At 42.0% G+C, this 13800-nt stretch overlaps 1 protein-coding gene across 1 annotated transcript; it reads right to left on the bottom strand.

Annotated features, from left to right (window-relative positions):
• Window positions 1–7522: 7522 nt before the first annotated feature.
• On the bottom strand, window positions 7523–13273 carry LOC104881152 (uncharacterized). Its single transcript, XM_019224006.2, has 2 exons — window positions 12998–13273; window positions 7523–9420 (listed from the first exon to the last, which is right to left on the bottom strand). Exon 2 carries the CDS (start codon window positions 9311–9313, stop codon window positions 7832–7834), a length of 1482 nt encoding a protein of 493 aa, XP_019079551.1. The 5' UTR covers window positions 9314–9420; window positions 12998–13273; the 3' UTR covers window positions 7523–7831.
• Between the last annotated feature and the right edge of the window lie 527 nt (window positions 13274–13800).

Genomic DNA, 13800 nt, shown 5'->3' on the forward strand with positions numbered 1-13800 from the left:
GGTTCGGGGGTCAGGTTACTTATCAGGAAGGTACGGTAAAAACCGTAGCACCCTTCTAAGTCCCTAAAAACGGGTCTCTACTAATAGAATGAAGCAATTGTGGCATCTAATAAAGAAATCAATGAATACCCGAATTGATCATGCACATATGGGAGTCAGAAAATATGCTTGGACAATTACCAGAGTGAAAGTAGGTGCGTACCTGGGCAAAGATCCATCATGCGCTATCAAGAAAGAGGATTAGCGTACAATTAAGGAATAATCTCATGCATGTCATAGAGCAGAATAAATCATGTATGGCAAACGAATCAACCAATCGATCAATTAATCAATCAATCACATATGTCGGGCCCCCACCAAAGCCCGTTTTATATTGCATGAATTAATCCCATAAATTCCATTATTCGGAATTATGGAAATTTGTTCATGCTTATTAGAATCAAGAGGAGCAGAAGATTGTTTGAGGGCCAGAATGGAATTAAAGCTATTTGAGAGAAAATTGGATTTTCGAAATTTATTTGAAAATTAGAGTCTTGGGAATTAAATTTAAGGATTGGATTTTTATGGATTAAATTCGAAAGAAAACATAATTTTGAAAATTATTTGGGAAGTAGAAACCATGAAAGTTAATTTATAAAAAACAAATTATGAAAATTGAGACTTTGGAAATTAAATTTTGAAAGAAATTAGAATTAAAAATTATTTAAAATTTTGAAAATTTGGAAAACTTATTTAATAATAAAGAAATTTAGAAATTTGAGGAATTAATTAAAAATTGTTTTAAGACATCCCTAAAGAAAAAAAAAAAAAAAATGGAATAAAAAAATTTATTTGAGAGATTGAATCTTATTGGCCTAAAAGAAATATCCAACGAGGAAAATAAAAAGATGAAGAAATTAAACTAACAAAAATATCTCCAAATTTTCCATGCATCAAGAAATTAGGTGGGGCCACATCTCCAAGTTTTTCTACTTATGGAAATATCTCACAATATGGCACATGGCATGGGAGTAAAACACACGGCCATGCATGAGGGTGGTTGGGCATAAAGTGGTCAAAAGGTCATCCATATGGGACCCATGATCATGCTTAAATATTAAATATTACTCCAAATAAACTAAGGCATCATGCCTTTTCAACTGTGTACGCTACCTCCCATTCTGCACTTTCGTCATTTGATAGATGACATACACAGAAAAGCACCCCTGTAAAAAAAACAATACGGTTCTGCTTCCCACGAACACAGTTTCTTGCCTCTCGAGCTCAGAAACACTAACGAAAACATAACAACCCCAAATGCACCAAAAAAAAAAAAAAAAAGGGCACCGAAACTAAAGGAAAACAACAACACGAGCCAAGACAACTATGAAAATAGAGCATAAAAACTTGGAGTCTGGACCATCAAAATAATCCCAGCAATAGAGAGGATCTTAGTCGTATACACCTCAAACCAGAATAAATGCAGTGAATGCCATAAAACCAAACTCGACTTCTCACCTCATGTGTTGCTTCAACCTCAAACTCGGCTTCCTTCCTCCCAAAACTGGTTGCCCGCTCCCTTTCTGCTCCCAGCCGGCTGCCTCTCTTTCCCTCTTCTATTCTTTCTCTCCAGTCGATTCCTACCTTCCCGGGCAAGCCATTACCTGCTTCCCTGTTCATCTCTCAGCAGGTATGGGCTCCTCCAACTCCAGCATGGCCTCTGCCACGTCTCTTTCTCTCCTTCCATCTGGTGGTCCCCCCTTTGTTTAAAAGAGAAATGCCCAGAAGAGAGAAAAAAACTCTCCCCCCCGGGCCCCTCATAAAAGGGGGTCTACAAATATGCCCCTCTTCGGTAGAGCTCACGAGTGTAAGGAATATGAACACTGAAGTGAAAGGTAAGTGTGAATAGTGAGTGGAATGAAGTGAACTCTACCGAAGAACCAAGGAGACCCCCATTGGGACTCTAGTGAAATGCAAATTCACTCAGGCTAGCGAACGAACACAAAGGCTCTGATCCTAAAAGAAGAAAGATGTCTCAAAATGCCTCTAAAGCCACACTAAGGATCCAGGCTCCCTCTAAGATGTCTCCAAAAGTGATTCAAATATCGATGTCAAAGATGAGTAACGGTCGAACCACCCTGGAGTACAAGAAAGAATGTGCCCGAAGGAGACTGCCCTATGTGAACTATACGAGAATGCCAAGTGTAAGGTGCCCAATAACATGATCGAAATATGCGTCACGGACTCAAAGAACTATGTCATGTGCAGTGGAAGGGGAAGTCTAGAAGAGCAATGATGAATAGGCGATAAGCACCAAGTAACCAGGCGAGGAGAACGACTCTGAACGCCTAAAATGAAAGGAAACAAGGTGACTCAAAAAATGTCTGGATGAGTATGCACAATGGCTCTAAATGCCAAATCTGGAAAATGTGACTCTGAATGTCATACTGAAACAAAGGCCCGGACGTCGAACTGACCTAATAGGAAGAATGAATGACCGATCTATATGGGTGCGGTCTTGACTCAAACTAAACACAAATTGATAGGAAAATGGCCAATCGATATGGGTGCGGCCCCGACTCAAACTGACAAGACAATGACCGATCGATATAGGTGCGGTCCCGACTCGAACTGAACTGATAGGAAGATGGCCGATCAATATAGGTGCGGTCCAAACTCGAACTGAACTGATAAGGAGATGACCGATCGATATAGGTGCGGTCCCAGAAACTGAACTGACATGACAAAGAGATGACCAATCGTATAGGTGCGGTCCCGACTCAAACTGACACGATAATGACCGATCGTATAGGTGCGGTCCCAGAAACTGAACTGACATGACAGGAAGATGGCCGATCGATATAGGTGCGGCCCCAACTCAAACTGACACGATAATGACCGATCGTATAGGTGCGGTCCCAGAAATTGAACTGACATGACAAAGAGATGACCGATCGTATAGGTGCGGTCCCGACTCAAACTGACACGATAATGACCGATCGTATAGGTGCGGTCCCAGAAACTGAACTGACATGACAAAGAGATGGCCGATCGTATAGGTGCGGCCCCCGACTCAAACTGACACGATAATGACCGATCGTATAGGTGCAGTCCCGACTCAAACTGACACGATAATGACCGATCGTATAGGTGCGGTCCCAGAAACTGAACTGACATGAAAAAGAGATGACCGATCGTATAGGTGCGGTCCCGACTCAAACTGACACGATAATGACCGATCGTATAGGTGCGGTCCCAGAAACTGAACTGACATGACAAAAAGAAGGCCGATCGTATAGGTGCGGCCCCCGACTCAAACTGACACGATAATGACCGATCGTATAGGTGCGGTCCCAGAAACTGAACTGACATGACAAAGAGATGGTCGATCGTATAGGTGCGGTCTCGACTCAAACTGACACGATAATGACCGATCGTATAGGTGCGGTCCCAGAAACTGAACTGACATGACAAAGAGATGGCCGATCGTATAGGTGCGGTCTCGACTCAAACTGACATGATAATGACCGATCGTATAGGTGCGGTCCCAGAAACTGAACTGACATGACAGGAAGATGACCGATCGTATAGGTGCGGTCTCGACTCAAACTGATACGATAATGACCGATCGTATAGGTGCGGTCCCAGAAACTGAACTGACATGACAAAGATGATGGCCGATCGATATAGGTGCGGCCCCGACTCAAACTGACACGATAATGACCGATCGTATAGGTGCGGTCCCAGAAACTGAACTGACATGACAAAGAGATGACCGATCGTATAGGTGCGGTCCCGACTCAAACTGACACGATAATGACCGATCGTATAGGTGCGGTCCCAAAAACTGAACTGACATGACAAAGAGATGAATAACCTGACCAAGTGACCCAAAACCAAAGGATGACCCAGATAATGATGCAAGTAAACTCGGGAGGGGATATGCCCCAGTATGACAACTCATAAGGATCGACAACTAGGTCGAAAGATAATGAAGCCTGCGAAAGGTCCGATGATCTCGGAGAAGGAGGGTATGCCCCAGTATGCAACTCTCAGGGTCGACAACTAGATCAAAAGTGAATGAAACCTGTCGAACGTTCAATGCTCTCGGAGATGGGGTATGCCCCAGTATGTAATGATGAACAGACAGAGAAGCAAAATGCATCAAAACTACTGTACTCTGAGATATGTTCATCCATCATGTAATGAAAATGTCCAACCTCAAATAAGTAATGCCAAACAGGACTATGTATCGTGATACCATGCTGAATAAACAGAAATGACTGACGAATAAAAACAATGATGACCAATGCCCGAAATGCGAAAAACAAGCAAATCAACACTCAACATGCCGACTGTCAAAATGAAAGCATCAACACTAATAAGTCAACAATCTGTCAGGCCCTGCCATCATGGAAGATGTTGAACCTAAAGTCCAAAAGATATATGAAAGCACAACCAAGGTGATCGATGACTGATCTACATCTCCTCATAATCGAGAAAGGGGTGAGGTCATGTGTCACGGTGTGATGTGTAGGGTAAAAGAAGGTGATGGTCAGGCTCTGGTATGATAGAAAGCATGAACGTATCCATGGTGAAATGTCTGAGTACGAAATGAAAGGCATGTAAGTATCTGAGATCATCCAAGTATGCCGAGAAGGCTAAACCCAAGGTGTCAATAGCTCCGTAATCCATCAGAAGTAATAACCATGAACGAAAAGTCAGATCTCGATATCAAAACATCCGTCTAGGTGGCTATGCCCCAGTATGCAATGAGGACAACATGAAATAATCCAATGATCTCCATATCACCCGTCAGATGCTCCAATGTCAAGAACTAATCTGATCTCCCTCCAAAAGATGGACATGCCCCAGTGTAAAGGATCTGATAGGGTGACTATGCTCCAATGAAAAATGCCCTCCATGCCGGCTATGCCCTAGAGTAAAGCAATGCATCTGAGTCAACAAATCAATCAATCTCTACTCCTGGTGCTAAAAATGGAAACCTCTCAACATAATCCATATGAATCAGAATCCCCGAGCTCTATGAGTACGAATGAACTGGCTATGCCCCAGTATAAACCATCTGAAGTGACTATGCTCCAATGAAAAAACAAAGTCCATCACCAATGAGAAGGTCACGCCTCAAAGTAAATCGTCATCTCAAAAATCAACTATCAATGAGTGGAACGCGTCCCAATGCACAACATCGAGTAGAGTGACTGTATCTCCAATAAAAACGCTCTCTGAAATGGCTATGCCCCAGTGTAGGGTCATCCAACAACTCCTAATCCATCATAACCCAAGTGAAGAAGCAAACTGGCTATGCCTCAGTGCAAAGCATCATCCCGAAAGAAAATCTCATCGATGAGCGGGGTATGCCCTAGTGTAGATAATGGCGCCTATGAAAATCCATCACTGGTAATGGGGGTATGCGCCAGTGTAAATCATCATCTCAACTCCCTATCCATCATGCTCCGAGGAATAATCTCCGACCAAGCTCAAGTATTGCCCACATGTGAGCTGTCAAACACAATGTGTGAAGTAATGGCCTCAGGGTGGTCTTCAGACACGGGACGTAACGTAGGCTAAGGTAATAGGGTGAAAGAAATGAAGGGAAACTAGGCTCAAAAATCCCAATGATATAATCCCCATACCCCTCATGCATGAGATGCAATGCGTAGAAAACGTCATGAGTCCCGGACCTAGGGGTCCCCACACGAAAAGTGATGATAAATGAATGGTCATATCGAATAAGCAAGCATGAAGTGCGGATGCTGAACTCAAGTCAAACATCAAGAAGGATGAGAAAAGAAAGAAATCGGGTGAGGTATGGTAAAAATGGAGTGATAAAACAAAGATAAAAGAAGGCGCGAAGATAGAAAAATGAGTGATGGTCAACCTGCATCAAAGCATGGAAAGTAGTCACATCCGAAATAAATGGAATGATGGATAGAGTAATGATCCAGAGATACTAAAGAAAAGTCTCTCGTCTCTCTCACAAAAATCGAATGGATGACTCATACTCTCACCCAAAATGTACACCAAGATAGAATCTCAGAAAGAAGCTCTCATACGAACTCTCTCTGACACATAAACTGAATGAAGCAAACCGGCACGTCCATACACATGCCCAATGGAAAAAAAAATAAAATGAACAATGCGCTATCCTTTTTTTTTTTTGGTTTTTTGGTTTTTTGGTTTTTTTTTTTTTTTTTTTTTTTTTTTTGCGCATACTCTGATCAATAATGAATGAACTCCCATGAAAATACATACCCAAATGATCAAACCCTCTCCACATACGAATGTAACATGAATCCTCACTAACAAGACAACCTCTCAAAATAACATCTCTGAACCACTGCCCATGGGGTGAATGATAGGAAAGAATGTGACAACCCTCCATGCAGTGACGTGTGAGAAACCACCACTCAAGGTGAAACACGGATAATGTCGAGTAAGCAATAATGAAAGAAAAGACAAAGAACGAATATCACAAGTAGTGATATGTGATATTAGAAAAATAGTGATGAAATGATATCCAAGTGGAAAATATCACGATGAAAAGTGAAGGATGAGGCTCGAATATGTATGTTAGGTCCGGAACTCATGACGTATCCAATCATAGCATGCGAGCACTACAGGATCCCCAACCCGGTGTAATAAGTAAATGAGGTGATGAAAGAAAAAGCTATGTGCTCGTGTGAGGCTCAAAGGGCTAGCAACGGGTAACTCTATATGCGAAGGTGATAAAGTAAATAGGCTCATGAAATGATGGCCACCCATCCTTTGACCAAAACCTCAAACATTGTGCTTTCAAGATCCCACATGGTCAATACTAAAGACTAGCATCCATCCAACAAGGTCATATCAACTCCTCCGAAATCACGTGAAAGCTCCCACCGAGGCTCTACGATAATCATCAATGTCCTCTGACAATCACCTCGCCCTATCGTCATGTGCCACTCGCCATCATCTCATAAAAAAAAAAAACCATCTCTAATCACCCTGGCTCTCTAAAGTCATGTGTAATGACTCAAATCCGGATGCTCCATGACGACTCTTCTGCCTCAACAACATCGTCAAGCAATCAAGCCACTCTCTCATCATGATCCATCTATCATCGTGTAGAGCTCACCTCAGGTCAAACCATCTCGGACACTACCAAGTCAGATCAAGGAAATGATGGAAAGAATAGGCAATGGTACTATAATATACGAAGGCGAATAAGAATGGTAAAGGTCGTATAACGGTACCAAGGGGTGGTGTCATGTCAGACTCAAAATGGGTAAGTCAACAAGTCCACAGAGTCAAAGTACAAATAGGGATATGGTACTCGCTCTAATCAAAAGGAGAAATGGGTCACAGTCTCAAACTCCCTAAGTCGATCTCCTAATCCTAGATCAAAAGGCTCAATATCCTCCATGATAGGTTAGACTAACGTGATCATGATGTATAAGTGAAAATATGTCTCAAATCAAAAGCATAGCACACATCAACGCAAGATATGCAAAACATACTCATTAGAAAAGAAAACAACACATACTCAAAATAAAAGATCATGTCACTGAATGAACCAAATGAGTACATCATGTGTGAAGCGATAAAGGACTACAAACGACTAGAAAAACGACTCTGAACCAAACTGGACTCAAAAAAGCCACTCTAATGAACTAAAAAATAGACTCGATAGAACGAGAACGGCTATGATGAAGACCATAAATCAAAATGGAAGGTGCCCTGAGCTAAATCGCTGCAAGATGATGTACCCATGTCAATTGAAACAAAGTCCCCAACCCGAGGTGTCCCAAAATACCATGCGACCATCAATACCATCAACATCCAAATCAATCTACTGAAGACCAGGAGGAGGAGGAGGAACTGCGTGTGTAGAATGTGCAGGCAGGGGATTGGTGGTCACACTTGGCCTAGCCAAGTCAACCACCCCTGAATCGATCAAATCCTGTATCGCATGATGGAGTGTTGAACAATGCTCAGTATCGTGCCCCGGAATCTGATGATACAAGCAGTGCTCATGTGAACGGAAATGAGGAGGAATAGGATGGGGCAAAGGCCTCGGCGCCAAAGGAACAATCACTCCAGCATTTTTGAGCTTCTCAAAAGCTCTAGTCAAAGTCATGCCCAAGGGAGTGAACTGCCTCGGGGGCCTCTGTGCATATGGTCTAGGCGGTGGGTGAGTAGCGGCTCTCGGATGTGGTGGTCGCGGCTGCATGCTAGTCTGAGCAATGTAAGGCTCCTGAGCATAATCCAGCTGATACTGATACTGTGGAAGAGAGAAAGGAGCTCTGACTGTAGGAGACCTATAAGCTGAGTGATGCGCGGGCCTCCGGTGCTGATAGCTAATAGCACCAACCTCTCCAGATCTGGTCAATGGTCCAATCAGCTTCTTCCCTTTACTGTCAGGGGAAGCAGCAGTATCTGTCCATAATCCTCGAGCCATAGCCTCCTCTACACTGAAAGCAGCATGAACCAAACTCCTAAGATCCTGAAATGGGATGCCCACCAGACGTCTAGCGAACCTCGGTTGTAGGTTCCGAAGAACCATATCAATCTGATCCTGCTCCTTAGGCCGGTCTATCATTCCAGCCACCTTTGCCCTCCAACGAGTGACAAAGGAAGAAATAGACTCCTCTGGCCTCTGTCTAGTGGCCTCCAACTCTCGTCTGGATACATCAATATCGGCGCTGAAAGCAAACTGAGTCAGGAACTCACGAGCCACGTCCTCCCAGGTGCGAAGTCTCGAAGGCTCAACTGAAGCAAACCACCTCTGAGCTGCTCCACTAAGTGACATAGGGAAAAGGGCCACCAACTGCGAATCATCTATCCCATGTGCTCTCATGACTGTGTTGTATAGTCTCAAATGGATCTTGGGACAACCAATCCCACTGTAGCGCTCAATGTCTGGCATGCGGAACTTGGCAGGCAAGCTAGCCGCCGGTATGCCATCTCTGTCATCCCAAGTCAAACCTCCATCCTGCAATCTGATCTGTCTCATCATGGACTCGAGCCTCTCAACCTTGGCCTCCTGCTCGGCCAATCGAGTATCCCCAATAGTAGGAACCATGGGAGGCGGCACTGTGACAGTAGGTGGTGGAATGGTTTCATAATGATCTACCAGATGGAATGGAGTACCAAGTGAAACCCCAGGTGGACGAGTCTGTGCTGTCTGAGATGCATGAGGAATCGTCTCGTCAGTGACCACGCCAGCCGGATGAGGATCCTGGCGAGAACTCTCTAACTGATCCAAACGTCTACTGACTCCGGCCATGAACTCCTGAATGGAAGCAAGTGTGGAAGCTAGCTCGTCTGACATCTCAACTGAACTGTCTGAACTCGGATATGAATCTGCTCTAATCAATCGTCCTCCAACTCTCCTCCAAGAATGTGACTCCAGACTCAACCGACTCCTAAACTGACTCCCTATAATGCAAACAAAACGGATGAAGGACATGAGAGATAGAACTCTAAAAGACGACAATACAACATGCAAACACATGGTCCTGAGATGGCAATCCGAAATCTGGATGTTTGACGAAAACTCTAGAGTCACAAAGGTATCCACTGCGAGATGGCTACAAATGTGACCAGAGAATCTCCATCAATAATCTGAGATAAAATAGGTGTGAAAAACGCACTATCACGAGATCAGTACTCCATCTATAAACAAATATACTTGAATCAACCTTCAACTCGAGCTCCATAAGAGAAAAAATGATAAGGTGATCAAGGCGACTCTTTCGAAAAAAGTGTGAATGTAAAAATGTGCCTTTCACCTTTTTGTAATGAAAATATGAGCGTCGAGTCGAAAATTGAATCTAGGATCAAACGAATAATGAAGTACTGGGCCCGTGATAGGTGTACAGTGCTAAAATAAGATGATCAATGAACATATCCCCGAAGCATCAAGTGAGTGACAACAAAGTGAAGGGGTGTGCCGAGCCAAGAAATGAGAACGAAAACTCTAGGGAGAAAACATGCTAAACTCATCAAGTGAAAAACACAAACTAAGGCGACAAGACGAAAGGTGATCCAACCGATACTCAGACTCATACTGATCTCCGAGCACTCTCAACTAGAGACTAAAAAGAGGGAGTGTCAAATCTAAACTGTGACTAAAGAGGCTCTGAAGGCCCTCAGATGCACCCACGTGTAGGGAGGGAGTCCTAATCGAAGGATCTACGGCTTAACCTACAAGGTGAAGGTGGTTCTAGATGGATGAGGGTGGATTTTAAAGATCCCTAGCAGAAGCGATCATACCCTCTGGCGGTACGCAACCCTCTACACGCCTCCAAAGAGACGGGACGCTTCCATGCAAGGTGGTCATCACCTCCACACATGCACTACCTCGCATCCCAAGGGGTTCCAATGGTGAAAACTCTCACAACTCTCAACACTCAGTAATCGACTAAAGTGCACAGTGAGCGGTGTGGGTGCATCCGAAAACCCTATGAAACTAAAGAAAACATACTGACCACACAAGTATCCTGAAATCTAGCTCTGGGCTATACAAGTCTTCAAAGTTCGGACTCCAATCAGCATCAATATGTCGACCACCTCCAGAATGCTCCCAAACATAGATATAGCCCATCGCTAGACCCTACTCCTAATCACTAGCTCGGTCGAAGAGCAAACAGAGCAAACAAGTCCCGTATCAAATATGAGACCAAGGAAAACGATGTCGACCGAGACTAGGGATTTGGAGATAAGGGGATAGGTGTGTGTCCCACATAGACATGCAACTCACGCAGTCACATCAGAATGAGAGGTGTCATGCAACATACAATCATTGAAAACAGGTATACATCATCCAAATCTACACACAAGCTAATCAAGAAGAATATTTGGTAACGATAGCATGCTCCATGAAAATCGAGATAATATATAACCGAGAGAATCAATCATGTCAAATCAAATGATATACAATGTCGAGTCTATACATGTGAAGTGATCAGAACAAAACATGGCAAAAATCAGAGTCACTATGCTAAGCAAGGTAAGATGATCAGTCAACATAAACAGCATATCAATGTCTCGAACAAATAATAACAATGAAGCACGGGAAAAATCACCACAATCGGAATCCTCAATCAAGATAAACAAGCATCATAATCAACATGTCAATGTCCCCAGTAAAAACAAACACCCAAGCATGCATCCAATAGTATCGGGAACTCTCAATGTGCAATCAAGAAACAGGTATCCACTGACCGACTCATCAAACGCCACATTTGCTTCATCCTAAGTCCAAGTTTGACCCTCTAAAAGTATCCCCAGCAGAGTCGCCATTTTGTGAACCCCGCATTTCGGCTCAATGCGTTTCTCACTCGATGGCGAAACTCGATTTTGGTTTGAAAATTTGATTTTTTATTTGATTAAGAAAACTGACTTGGAGTCGCCACTTATTTTTGTTTTATTTTTAAAAGGGTAAACAAAATAAGAAAGAAAAACCCTAAGTGTGACTCCTTACTTTGGAAAAGGTGGTCTGTGAAAAACCGGATCGGGTTCGGGGGTCAGGTTACTTATCAGGAAGGTACGGTAAAAACCGTAGCACCCTTCTAAGTCCCTAAAAACGGGTCTCTACTAATAGAATGAAGCAATTGTGGCATCTAATAAAGAAATCAATGAATACCCGAATTGATCATGCACATATGGGAGTCAGAAAATATGCTTGGACAATTACCAGAGTGAAAGTAGGTGCGTACCTGGGCAAAGATCCATCATGCGCTATCAAGAAAGAGGATTAGCGTACAATTAAGGAATAATCTCATGCATGTCATAGAGCAGAATAAATCATGTATGGCAAACGAATCAACCAATCGATCAATTAATCAATCAATCACATATGTCGGGCCCCCACCAAAGCCCGTTTTATATTGCATGAATTAATCCCATAAATTCCATTATTCGGAATTATGGAAATTTGTTCATGCTTATTAGAATCAAGAGGAGCAGAAGATTGTTTGAGGGCCAGAATGGAATTAAAGCTATTTGAGAGAAAATTGGATTTTCGAAATTTATTTGAAAATTAGAGTCTTGGGAATTAAATTTAAGGATTGGATTTTTATGGATTAAATTCGAAAGAAAACATAATTTTGAAAATTATTTGGGAAGTAGAAACCATGAAAGTTAATTTATAAAAAACAAATTATGAAAATTGAGACTTTGGAAATTAAATTTTGAAAGAAATTAGAATTAAAAATTATTTAAAATTTTGAAAATTTGGAAAACTTATTTAATAATAAAGAAATTTAGAAATTTGAGGAATTAATTAAAAATTGTTTTAAGACATCCCTAAAGAAAAAAAAAAAAAAATGGAATAAAAAAATTTATTTGAGAGATTGAATCTTATTGGCCTAAAAGAAATATCCAACGAGGAAAATAAAAAGATGAAGAAATTAAACTAACAAAAATATCTCCAAATTTTCCATGCATCAAGAAATTAGGTGGGGCCACATCTCCAAGTTTTTCTACTTATGGAAATATCTCACAATATGGCACATGGCATGGGAGTAAAACACACGGCCATGCATGAGGGTGGTTGGGCATAAAGTGGTCAAAAGGTCATCCATATGGGACCCATGATCATGCTTAAATATTAAATATTACTCCAAATAAACTAAGGCATCATGCCTTTTCAACTGTGTACGCTACCTCCCATTCTGCACTTTCGTCATTTGATAGATGACATACACAGAAAAGCACCCCTGTAAAAAAAACAATACGGTTCTACTTCCCACGAACACAGTTTCTTGCCTCTCGAGCTCAGAAACACTAACGAAAACATAACAACCCCAAATGCACCAAAAAAAAAAAAAAAAAAGGGCACCGAAACTAAAGGAAAACAACAACACGAGCCAAGACAACTATGAAAATAGAGCATAAAAACTTGGAGTCTGGACCATCAAAATAATCCCAGCAATAGAGAGGATCTTAGTCGTATACACCTCAAACCAGAATAAATGCAGTGAATGCCATAAAACCAAACTCGACTTCTCACCTCATGTGTTGCTTCAACCTCAAACTCGGCTTCCTTCCTCCCAAAACTGGTTGCCCGCTCCCTTTCTGCTCCCAGCCGGCTGCCTCTCTTTCCCTCTTCTATTCTTTCTCTCCAGTCGATTCCTACCTTCCCGGGCAAGCCATTACCTGCTTCCCTGTTCATCTCTCAGCAGGTATGGGCTCCTCCAACTCCAGCATGGCCTCTGCCACGTCTCTTTCTCTCCTTCCATCTGGTGGTCCCCCCTTTGTTTAAAAGAGAAATGCCCAGAAGAGAGAAAAAAACTCTCCCCCCCGGGCCCCTCATAAAAGGGGGTCTACACACATGTTTTCCTTTTCTTTTTTTCTGAATATTATGTCAGTACATGTGGGATTTATAAGATGAACAATGGATTTTTGTAAATGTGATGGATAAATGATTGATTATTTTGGAAATAAAATTATAAATAATTTCAGTGAGATTTTTCTGAAAATAATTTTAGAAATAAACTTGTCGGTGAAGTTTGTTTTTTTTTTTTTTTTTTCTTTTTTACAAAACGATAATGAATGATTTTTAAAAAAAAAAATATAAAATCATAATTGAAGGGCACAATTTTTTTCTTTAGATTTTTTTTATAAGCAAATTATTTTTGCTAAAATCTCGCAATTGGGCTGCCCACTTGACAACATGGTCAGTGACAAGGACAGGCTTATTATGTCCCCATGCTACTATTTAATACGCATTAAATATGCAATGAATGATGAAGATTTTGGCTTTCCATGGCCGAGTCTTATCTTAAGGAACAACGATGACCGGAGGCTTGGAAT

Source organism: Vitis vinifera, chromosome 13 (assembly GCF_030704535.1).
Source record: "Vitis vinifera cultivar Pinot Noir 40024 chromosome 13, ASM3070453v1".
Taxonomy (NCBI): domain Eukaryota; kingdom Viridiplantae; phylum Streptophyta; class Magnoliopsida; order Vitales; family Vitaceae; genus Vitis; species Vitis vinifera.